The sequence below is a fragment of the Idiotropiscis lumnitzeri genome, chromosome 14 (genome assembly GCF_059441095.1).
Source record: "Idiotropiscis lumnitzeri isolate Australia: NSW breed Sydney's pygmy pipehorse chromosome 14, RoL_Ilum_1.0, whole genome shotgun sequence".
Lineage (NCBI taxonomy): Eukaryota > Metazoa > Chordata > Actinopteri > Syngnathiformes > Syngnathidae > Idiotropiscis > Idiotropiscis lumnitzeri.
Window position 1 is genome coordinate 14,710,361 of NC_142404.1, and position 11,538 is coordinate 14,721,898.

General features: G+C 41.2%; 1 protein-coding gene and 1 long non-coding RNA gene across 3 annotated transcripts; one reads left to right on the forward strand and one right to left on the reverse strand.

Annotated features, from left to right (window-relative positions):
- Positions 1–1,861: 1,861 nt before the first annotated feature.
- LOC148323618 (uncharacterized) lies at positions 1,862–5,460 on the reverse strand. The gene is made up of 2 exons (XR_015846447.1): positions 5,295–5,460; positions 1,862–2,132 (listed from the first exon to the last, which is right to left on the reverse strand). It is a non-coding gene; the product is annotated as an uncharacterized LOC148323618 (long non-coding RNA).
- chmp2ba (charged multivesicular body protein 2Ba) lies at positions 4,283–11,461 on the forward strand. 2 transcript variants are annotated; one of them, XR_015846446.1, is made up of 7 exons: positions 4,283–4,506; positions 6,676–6,767; positions 8,929–9,123; positions 9,673–9,775; positions 9,935–10,041; positions 10,471–10,655; positions 10,928–11,461. XR_015846446.1 is itself a non-coding variant. In XM_088314423.1 (6 exons), the coding sequence occupies exons 1-6, from the start codon at positions 4,473–4,475 to the stop codon at positions 10,591–10,593; spliced, it is 654 nt and encodes a 217-aa protein (XP_088170549.1). In that variant the 5' UTR covers positions 4,283–4,472; the 3' UTR covers positions 10,594–11,461. The 2 variants fall into 2 exon arrangements, 1 of the variants encoding a protein (XP_088170549.1); XM_088314423.1 differs by having other exon boundaries at positions 10,471–11,461.
- The last annotated feature ends 77 nt before the right edge of the window (positions 11,462–11,538 follow it).

Here is an 11,538-nt window from a genome sequence, read left to right on the forward strand (position 1 = left end):
CTGTATTTACTTCTTTGCTTTCTTGCGGGCCTTGTTGCTTTTGTTAGGATGCAACAATTGTCAAGATCAAGAGTTTTTGTTTTGTTGCTTTGATTCCATGTTATTTTTTTTTATTTTCCTTCTTTGCCTTTTGGTTTAATTTAAATTAAATTATTCGACCCTGCATTTGGGCCCATAACCGAGCGCTCATCATAACAGATACTGCCCCTTTAAAAAAAAAAAAAAAAAAAAGTATTTCCAGTAAAAAAAAAAAAAAACACAAGGCACATAGAATTATTAAAAGAAATAAACGAATAAATACAAAGTCCCCCCTCCCCAAAAAAGCAAGGTTTAAAAAAAAAAAAAAATAAATAATCAACCAACAAAGGCTAAAAGAACCCAGTGAACTCAATCCAAGCAAACGAGACAATGAGGCACACCTGGACAAGATGCGAGCGGCTGGAGGGATCCGATTGATAGACACAAATAGCAGGTCTGACAAGAACAGGTGGAAAGAAAAATGTCACGAGTCGAGGTGGGGGACGTGTGGAATTCATGAAGGATACTTTTTGGCTCACCCCAAAAAATATACATCTCACAACCCTCTGACGAATGACCGCCATTTTCAAACTTGATCTGACTTGAACATTGCTATATTAGCTCATTGTGGTTTTAAAGCCACCACCACTATTTTGCTTCAACATTATAGAGGACGCCAATTTTGTTAGTGAATAACTTGTCCTCTGTTGCCCTTCCAGTCATAATGACTTTAATTCCCTGATGCTGATGGTGTGTCTGAACCGGACTCCTGCTGGGACCACCATCCTACATCTCGTGTCCACAGCCCGGCTTCTGGATGAAGACGGCTGCACACGCTTTCTAGCCTTAGGAAGAGATGCTTTAATGCATGTCGGGTCGAGATTGGCCTCCTTGGGCAAAATGGATCTGTGGATAAAAGGCAACATCATCGGAGCATGTGTGACATCCAGAATTGGCGCCAGCAGCATGTACACGCAATAACACACGGCGGCGTGACCTTACTCGCAAAACCATCAGCGTGTCGACTGGATGTGCGGTCCGAGTGCACCTGCTCAGTATTTCTGGGCTCGGGGGGGCGGCAAGTGATGATGAGCAAGCACACCGGCGGGGGGGGGGGAATAATCTCTTATTATGCTGTTTTGTACCAGTGAGCGTGGCAGGAGTCGTCCCACGGGAGCACATGAGTGGAGTCACTCAGTCGATTTATCGGCGCATCCTCGCCCTCCCTGTTGCCTTCGCCATCTCCTCGCTGATTTCTGCATCGCTCCTCTTGGCCCGCCTGCTGTCTTCCAGATGTCCTGAGCCTCAAGAGTTGCCGTTCTTGTCTCAATCTGTGTTCTTCAATTAGCCCTCCCTTTATTTGTGACATTCCATCCTGCCCCCACCACGCAAATTTATATGATTCCTCGTTCTAGCTCTATTCCAGTTGCATTTCTGTATCCATCCATCAGACAGCAGCGTCGCGTTTCAAAATCCCCCAGCCTCCCATCACGGCCTCATGTTGCTTTGTGTTTGCATACAGACATATTTCAGACTTGCTATATGGCAGGAATGCGACAAAAAAGATGACATATATGATGTCTTATTATATTTCGGGATTTATGCCAGATACTGTAAATATCCAGAGTGGGTATCGTTTCAATTCTATTCCATAACAACGCGGAAGTTAAATAATTCATTTTGGTTGCCGTCAAGTCGGTGTTGCATTGTGCAGATTTTGTTATTTTGGGTTGGATTGGGTTATCACATTATTTATAGCAACATATTAGAAACAGCTCTCATTGTAACCACTATAATAAACATATTGTTCAATTAAGCAGAAAAACAAACCATCAACACAATATCATCTTGAACGGAATTTTTATTTCACTGCAAGATTACCCAACCCAGATTTATGACACTTTGTTGTGGGGAGAGAAATATAACATATAACAATAGCCTTTTACACAGCCAGCTCAATTCAGTTTTTTTTTCCATAAACAGCACAGAAAGAAGATGAAATGAGAAACACATTGTCAAACCACTACAAAAGAATTTCAGAGGATTTTTTTTTTTTTTTTTTGGACTCCACAAAGCAGCACCCGTCACTCTCATCGCTGGTTGTCGATGTTTATCTGTACAGAGGAGGGCAAAACACAGTTGTTATCAGCCTAAAGCAACATCAGACACATTCGAGCAATTTGTTGGATAATACCTTAAAGCTGAATAGCTCGGTGTGCTTTATGGCCGCGACTCCCGTGGATTGTTCCGAGTTCTCATTTCACACATGAAAGTCTCTCCACCATGAGTGCTGTGTGTGTGTGTGTGTCCATACACTCGATGTGGGGTGCTTTTTAACATTACATATTGCCCCAGGCTAAATGTTAGAGACGCGGAGGAAGAAAGTGATGCTAGATAAGAGTTAATCGAGGCAAATTGAGAATAAAGCTGTTTCACTGATATACGATCATAAAACAAATCAAACTGCCGCTTTGTTTTTCAGTGAAAGTGCTTCTTCATGCCTGATGGTGACCAATTTTCATTTTCTAGGACATTAAAATGCAACGGAGCCTTCAAAGTTGAACGTATTTGTTCCAGAATACTGGTTAACTTCCAAGTTGATCTAATTTGCGAGCAACGTATTCATTTCATTTCATTTTTTTTTTTTTGCATATAATGCAAAATCTTTGTTTATTTAATCACTTGTAATCTTTATGGACAGCACAGGCAAGAGAAATGAATCAGAGTGATAAATGAAGATAAAGTAAAACTACTCATCAGTTGGTGATTTGATTTGATTGTTTAATTTGTATTCGATAACAGTGCAGTAACTGTATTTCCTCATAAAAACGTCGCAAACAAGTGCAGCGTTTGTACACCTGAAAGAATCCTAAATGCTCTGGGCCAGATTTATCACCACTGCGGCCCGATGATGATGAGCCCATTTAGTTGGGGGGGGGGGTCCCCGTAGTCCTCCAGTGATTAGTGGCAAACATCTTCCCTAATAACCTTAACAAGAACAACGCCTCAGGACGACATGCCGCTGCACACACTTCCTCGGAGATAGAAGAGCTGTGGGCTACCCATCCTCCCCTCCTGTTCCTTCCCAAAGTCACCTCTCTCTCCTTCTCTCCTCTCCTCCAGCCATAACTGGGCATCTCCCACCATTCCTGTCTGCCACGACACCAAAACCGGCACACGCATGCTCTAAATTGGCTTGGTTACGGTTCATGAGTCCCACTTCGCCACATAAAGTTGCCCTAAGCATCAATATGAATTAAGACGATATGAATACACAGTAGAGAGGATGGGAAGGCCTCCCGCCCTCCCATCTCTTGGGATGATGAGTTATGGAAGGAAATTGAGAGAATATGCTACGACTCTGTGAGGAGTTGTGGAGCATTTCTTTGTTTGTTTGTTTATGGGGTTGCGGTCTTTTGTTTCCGTTTGTTCGAGTTCATTAGTAGAATCTGTGTTGTTGTTTTTTTAACCAGTTTCCCTTTTGTCTTGACTCCTGCATCAGGCATGCGTCAACCCTAAAGGAAGTAAAGGAAAATGTGACTGATAAAAATAAGTTTCCAGTCAAATCCTGGACAATGGAATGTAATATTTCGTTGTTGTTGTTTTTGTTGTTGTTTCTTTTAGCAACATAAGAGGCCAACTATACTTTTAGGTAATCTTGAGTTTTATGCATCCTTGGCCAGCTGAATGAGGTACCAGAGATTTTCTTTGTGCGTATAAAAGGACAGTTGTATGACTCATATTTTTTCCAGGAGAGTGAAGCACCTATCTGAAAACGTTTCGCCTGTTCCTTGAACTGAGGGACAGCGATAACAACTTTTATAATAAAAGCATTGGTCATCTATATTTGTTACACTGTCAATTAAAACTGAGCATTATTATCCTTGTAAAGGCAGATATGATACGCGTCACATATTCAAGCTTGTTAATTTGTGAATTAACCTCTTTGAGTCAATTTTATGTACATTAAATATTTTTAACAGAAAAAAATTGTCGTGCGGGAGATTTTGGTGCTGCCTTCATGTCCTAATCCTATTGAAGAAACCAGCAGTAGCAAATTTCACGCTAACTTGCTGGTGACGACATCTCTCTTCTGAAGCTATTGTCCTGTTCATCTGCTCAAACTGAGACAAGATGTTCGTTTCTGGAAGAAAAATGGTCTATTTTGAATCAATTTGGCGTGCCATTATTAGATTTCTCATGTTTCACGAGTACACGTAAATGCAGCATTGGGAGCGTTTCAATGACGTCACACAGAGCGGTCGAGCCAGTCAGCTGAGGGAGGAACAACTCGACAACAGAAAGTCAACCAGGAAGACGCCGACACTGCTAAACTAACACACCGGTCGGTCGATCGCTCCATCAAACGCGGCGCTTAATTACACCCGGAGTTGTTTTACCGTATCTATATAACATTCGTATTTTATATAACAGTCTGATTCAAAAGCAAAACGATGGCTTCCCTCTTCAAGAAGAAGACTGTCGACGGTAAGTTTGTTTTGTGTGACAAGCTAAGCTAAGTTGTGTTTTTAGCCCGAAACGGTATCGCTGTTTCGCTCCATACGTCAAAGTTCGCCTTCCACTTGAACCCGTTTGTCTTGTTTTAGACGTTCCCATGAGTCACTGCACACATTGTTACGCTCATCATTGTGTCAAGAGTTTCCATTCCATCGATGTTCAAAGATAATGCACGGCAGCTTAGAAATAAAATGGCTACTAATGTCATATAAATGCTGGTAGGGTGTATGAATAAAACGCCTTTTAAAAAAAAAATACAAAATGTTGTACTTTTGAACGTAAATGATGGGTACATCGTTCCTATCACAATTGTTGGGTTACTTTTTGAATAGAACGTCAGTTGGTTACAATTTTCACATTAAACATGTTAGGTAGTTGAAAATGCATTAAACAACAATTTCAGTTTGTGATTTATTGAATTATCTATCTATCTTTCTATGTAACTCTTAACATCGTTAATTTCAGTCTGCGCGGTGCTAAGAAAATGAGAAAATAATGTAGTTGGATTATATATAGCGTTGTCAAAATTCTGAGTGGTCGCTCGATCTCCAAAGTATTTTCCTCAGGCTGATAATCAAGCACGACAAGGTCAAAAGCCAGCCCCTATCAAACTGAATTAATAATTCAATCCATAGTTGATTGCGGTTATATGGAGTGGAAGAGGAGGACGTCAGGAAGAGTAGCATATAAATCTTAATCTACACTTCACAAAATACATAATGAGTGCATGTCAAAGCAAGTGTCTTTCCAGGACCTACCTACTCGTTTCACTCGTACCGATGGTCCACATTTGGTTTTTAGCATCATTTGGGTGTTACCAAACCAATATCAGATCTTCTGAGTTTCCTCTGTGGCAAAGTTCAACGAATGTCCTTAGATGCTCTTGTCGCGTCGCATCATTTTTCGCCTTGGGTTGAAAATGGTTTGAGGTTATTAGGTGATTGGGAAATGGGGGTTGAGGGCGGTTGATCACTTGTATTTGTAGGACGATATCCCTCCCATTTGAAGACGTACTTACTGCGTCACCTTGTACGTATTCACGTTTCGCTCTCGCAAGTGGTCCGACACGACGTGACGTGGATCCGTCGAGTTCGTGGGTACTTTTTACTCCATCGAATTGTCTCTTCTGGAAATCTCCCCTCCCCTTCGTAGTTTTAATCTCCCCCCCCCTACCTTCCCCCCCCCACATGGATCCCAACAATGAGTGAATTGGATTGCACATTTGGTTACAGGTCGTCTTTTTATGCAATATATTGATTTTGTGGTGCGCTATGGCTGGGCTGTCATACTGTTGGAGCTTGTTAAAGCTTCTGGTCTGTTGATCATCCTACATTTTTTCCCCAATTATTTAAGGATGTAAAACAGAGGAATGAAAATAAGTTGTAGTTTTGCCAATTCATGTATATGAAACTACATTATTGTTACTTTTAAATACATGAATACGTTTACTTTTTAATGATGGACTAGATTATTTTTATTGTATTGTACTTTTTGGGTTCTTTTTTCAAGGAATGAATCTATCGAACATTTTTTTCTGAAGATCAGGTCAGGTTTAAACTTTATTTCTATTTTTACTGAGTTTGGAAATGTGTGTAAGGTCACACCATTGGCTCGCTTACTCTGCCACACAATTCTTGTGGTCGGGCATTATCTCACATGATGCCACTTAGCGATAGCGTGGGAGGTATAAAGCTGACTCAGTAGCGATGCGAGCTGTCTGTGTAGCGCTGCCGCGTTGTTGGAATGTGCTGTCGGACACACTGCTCTCTATTAAAACAACTGCCATATTTTGGGGATTTTTAATTTTTTTTTTTTTTTTAACTACCCTTATTTGAAACAATGTTCATCACAATAACAGTGGAAATAGTTTTGAAATGATTTCCCTTGGTCTCATTTCTCATATATGACAAAACTTGGTATTTGAACAGGGGTGTGTAGACTTTTTAAATCCACCGTTGACATTTTACTAGCTTTGCGGATGAGGGGATTTATGCTTAGTATGGCGTTACAAAAATGTCATTGTAGTTACACATTTATAAGCCGCTCCACACTGCAGTGATGTATTCCTGTTTGTTAACTCTTTTTTTAAACATTTTTATTTGATTTTTTTTTATTTATTTACTTTTTTCCTGTTCTTAGACATCATCAAGGAACAATCGAGAGAGTTACGCGGCACCCAGAGACAGATCACAAGAGACCGAACGGCTTTGGAAAAGCAAGAGAAGCAATTGGTGAGACCCTAACATGCAGAATAAAATAGCAAATACATTTTGCACATATTTCAACATATTGCATCAAATTTTGCCCTCGCTTTGTAAACATCCAAAGACAGACCAATGCTTGTTTCCACTTGCTACTGCAGGGATTATGTCTGTTGGACTAATGGGCTTCAATTAATAGACATGATGGATCTGCTGCGGTGGTTTTGCTGCAGGCAAAACATGCGAACGTCCCGCTTTATCTCATGTCCACGCACACATCCACGATGAGGCTGTTTGCACAAACGCACGCGTTTCCTTTCAGATGAGAGAAACAAGACGTGTCCTTTCGCCTCTATTGTATTAAGTAAATATCAGACAGGACATAATTACCTCCCCGGGGGGACAAGGTTTTAATTTCACATTTGCACTAATTAGTGGAGTTTTTGAACCTCAGTTGCATATTCTGAAGAGAAGAAATTTAGCGCTAAGAGGTGGGAAATGACCTACATTTGGAATGTAGCCCTGAGTACTTGCACAGTCTTGCACTTTCTCCAGAAAAAAAAAAAAATGCTCGAATCGCAAAACGATTTTTCCCCCAGAATGGAAGTACATGACTAAGAGTCTGAATTTCAGTTTTTCCATGGGGCTGCATATAGGTGCAGCTCACTAAATAAGTCTATGGGGGATAACTTGCTGTAGTTCAATTCTAAAAGTACATTTTAGTTGAAATAATTTTATACATTAATAATAATTTGACAATATCCAGACATCAACATCTGAAGATCTGAGATCGCACCACAACAGATTTTTAAAGTAGAAATTAGATAGGAATTAATTTTTCAGAAAAATGATCTTCCTATTCCTTTCTATATATCATTGGGATTTCACTTTTTGAAATGAACAAACTCGTACACCATATTGTAACGCATTAAACTTTGACATTCAGCCTGTGCATATTGTTGACTGCTCTTCAACAAAGAACATAACTATCATGTTTATTTTAACTTATTCATGTTTATTTATTTATTTGGCGCCTTTAAGCGTCTCTACTCGTTTGTTTTCAAACCTTTAAAAAGTATGGATGGGCAAATCGCGGCACCGGGTATCGCTATTGAGCCGATACGGCCTTATTTCAAGGTATCGGATACTTTAGGCAAGAATAAATAAATAAATAAAAATAAGAAAAGAAATCTGGCATTGAGTAATTCTTCCTTGCCAGAAGTTGGTGCTACACTGCAGCCGTTTGTTCAGAATTATCTGTCGTTGTGTTAATTGAAGTCTTATATATCATAAGTCCTCGTGGTATCGATACTTGATATCGACCGCATTTTCTCATGTTCGGTTCCAAAAAGCAATCAGTTTGCGATCTTACGAGTTTTTACCCAATTCATTCGCTTCCCTGAAATGAGCACTGCATCAACACAATGTCCAGCTGTTGTTCAGGCTTCCTTCTGCCTTTAAGGCTCGCAGTTGTTGGCCAAGCATCACGAAAACCTCCTGTTCCACTTCAGGCACAGTTGTCTCCTTTGCTCATTGCTACTCCTGAAATTGTTTGAGCTGCGTGCAGCGGGCATTGTCATCATATGTCTGTCTGCGTCTTTTTCTGACATACTCCTCTTTCCAAATTTTATTGTACTCGTTCTAGTTCCGCACAGCAGGTCTGACACTAATACATCACACACCCCGGTGTCTGTGCGCCGAGTTTCAGCCATGAATAATTAATTATTTCCGATAAGGATGCTTACAGCACACACACAGATGAAATAAACAAGGCTGTTCCGAGGCCTGGCTAGCTTCCTATAACCTGCAGCTCCACTTTTGTCTCTTGGGAAGCGTACGCACACGCTCGCGCCCACAACCAGGATGCCTGTGGGCATTCGAGTATATTCTGATGTTTACCAAAGCTAAAAGCGTGCATTTGCGTGCCACTGGATGTGGCCTCAACCATATTGGCTGTGGTTTTAATGTCTATATTTGTACATGCATCGATTCTCTTGGGAGCTTTGTGGATATGTTTGTTGGTTTATCAATACTTGCTTTTATTTGTGTGATCTGCATTTTGAATGCTAAAGACTTTGGATCGATTCGCTTGGACTAGAAATGGATGGTTATAATGAAAGATGATGACGGGAATTTTTTCCTACTTTAATTTTCCGTGAAAGTGTCCTGTAATATTGATTCTCCTCTCCAGGTAGCAGAGATCAAGAAAATGGCCAAGACTGGTAACCGGGAGGCGTGTAAGATTCTTGCCAAGCAGTTGGTCCAGCTGAGGAAGCAAAAGAACCGCACATACGCCGTCAGCTCCAAAGTTACCTCCATGAATACTCAAACCAAGCTCATGAACTCCCAAATGAAGATGGCCGGGGCCATGTCTTCCACAGCAATGGTATTCCCTTGAACATGACACCTCCAAAATCTCGTTAGAAACTTTTGGAGATTTAGAGAGAGATTTCCGGTTCGACTGTCAGTCAAAACGCGTAATGATGAAAGTTGAAAGAAATAAGTTAGACGTGTCAAAGTTGCATAATTTGTGAACTAGTTTCAGTGTTGGTATCCATATTTGAGTGTGTCATTAAAGCAGGAGTGTGAATTCTGTCTCCCGTGTGAAGCGGAATCTCAGCTCTGCTAATGAAGTGCGAAGGGAACAAAAAGCCCAGAAGCCAAAGTCTCATTTCAGAGTCAAACCTCAGTAAACACACAGGTCAGCTATAATCAAGCCCCAAATTAATGAGGCGTGATCATGAGTTTCAGCAGAAAATTGTTGAGTAGTTTTAGCGGAGGCTCATAATGGCGTGTAAAAACAATCAAAGCTCAAATTTTGCTTCGTCTTATAGGAAGACTTCTACTTAGTTTGTCCGTGCTGCTGCTGTCTTGTTCCTTTTTCTTGTCCTCGTAAAGCCTTCGACTCAAAGTCTGTTCCCAATCATATCTGCAGACAATGCAAGCGGTGAACAAAAAGATGGATCCTCAGAAGACCATGAAGACCATGCAAGATTTCCAGAAGGAAAACATGAAGATGGGCATGACGGAGGAGATGAGTAAGGACAAACGCGCACGCACGCACACACACGCCAAGCAAAAGGAGAACCCGTGCTGCCCACTTCGGCAAAAAAATATGCAAAAATGTACTTTCACTTTCTAAGCGACAAATTGGGAGTAAAAATCATCTCTTTCACTCCTCACTTTTTTTTTTTTAGTAAACGATACCTTGGATGACTTCTTGGATGAATCTGGAGATGAAGAGGAATCTCAGGACATTGTCAACCAAGTTCTTGACGAAATTGGTATCGAGATCTCAGGAAAGGTAAGGAGGATCGTTGCGACTGTCCAGCATGGAACGCTGCATGATATTTTGCTAAAGCAAATATTATTGCAGGCGAATCATGGGACAAAGTAATTTGAAAATCAGGAAGTGGTTCAGATGTGTGTGCATGGAAGTGAAGAGGTGAGCTTTGAGCTGCCGCACGATGGAGCTCAGCCCTCACCTTCTGTGTACCACTCATCTTCTATTCATCTGGCTCCCCCTGGGGGGTTTGTAAATTATTGCAGCTCCTTTCCCATCATCGTGCAATGAGCAGGAGCACAGCTGCAGAGCAGGAACATGAATCTCCGAAGCTGCCTCAGAATTGGCAATTAGATAAGAAATCATGATCTGGATGTTGTTGTATATTGCACCCGCCGGACAGGAAAAGCTGCCAGTAAGCATGTTTTCGATTTCCATTCGTGTGTGCAGATGGTCCGAGCTCCAGCTGCAGGAAAGAACATGCCCGGCGCCGCTGCCGCCTCCTCGTCCAAAAAAGCTGCCATGTCCGACGATGAAATCGAGAGACAGCTCCGCGCCCTCGGCGTGGACTAACATCTTCGGATCCGTCTTCCGTTTTCTTTTAAATGGCGACTGACTCACTGACTTTGCCACAGGTTAAATGGTTACACACACACACGCACACACACGAGGGTCAATGGCATGCTTTGACAGACATATGACTGTCTTGTCGATTGCCCGAGTTCTGCTCAAATATTTATTACGACATTAATGAGGCCCCAACGATCCGCCTGCACTCGTGTTTACGTTGCAGCTCGTTCTCTTGGGAAGGGCTACAGTGCATATGCAAATCATTTTCTACCTTTGCTGAAACGTGCCACTATACAGGATTCATAATAAATAATAAATTCATTTTTTCTGATTGCAGGATGTCGCCTGTCCTGCCCACTCTCTTCTCTTTCAGCTGCTGTGCAGTTATGGATGTTTTTGTTTTGTTTTTTGTTTTGACGAGCTGCTTCTTGTCACAAACACACACACACATACACGCGCGCACACACACACACACACACACACACTGTAAAGAGATTGTCACTGTGATGGAAGAGATGTTCTTCCTCAATAGATGAAGCTCATTGTACTCTTTATTGTTCTGGCTTCAGGCACCATGAGCGACTCGGACGTCTTTGTCTTCGGTCTGAGGAAGTTTTTGCTTTGTCACTTTTCCCCTGCTTTGCCTGATTTTTTTATTTTTACTTTGCATGTGTCACACATGCACAAGAAACTAGTTCAATCATCCAGCCATGCATTTGTAAACATCGCTCAACATCTCTCATTGAGAAAAGACATCTTCGACAATTTGGATGCTCGGGAAGCTCTATTTTTATTTTGTGTGTATGTAATTAATCTTAATCTGGATTGTGTAAATTGGATTTTATAGTCATTAAAAAATCTTCTGGTACAACTTTTTATGGTGTGCGTATTTCCATTTTAAATGGACATAATTTAAATAGTTACTCGTGCAGGGAAAATGTTGTAACA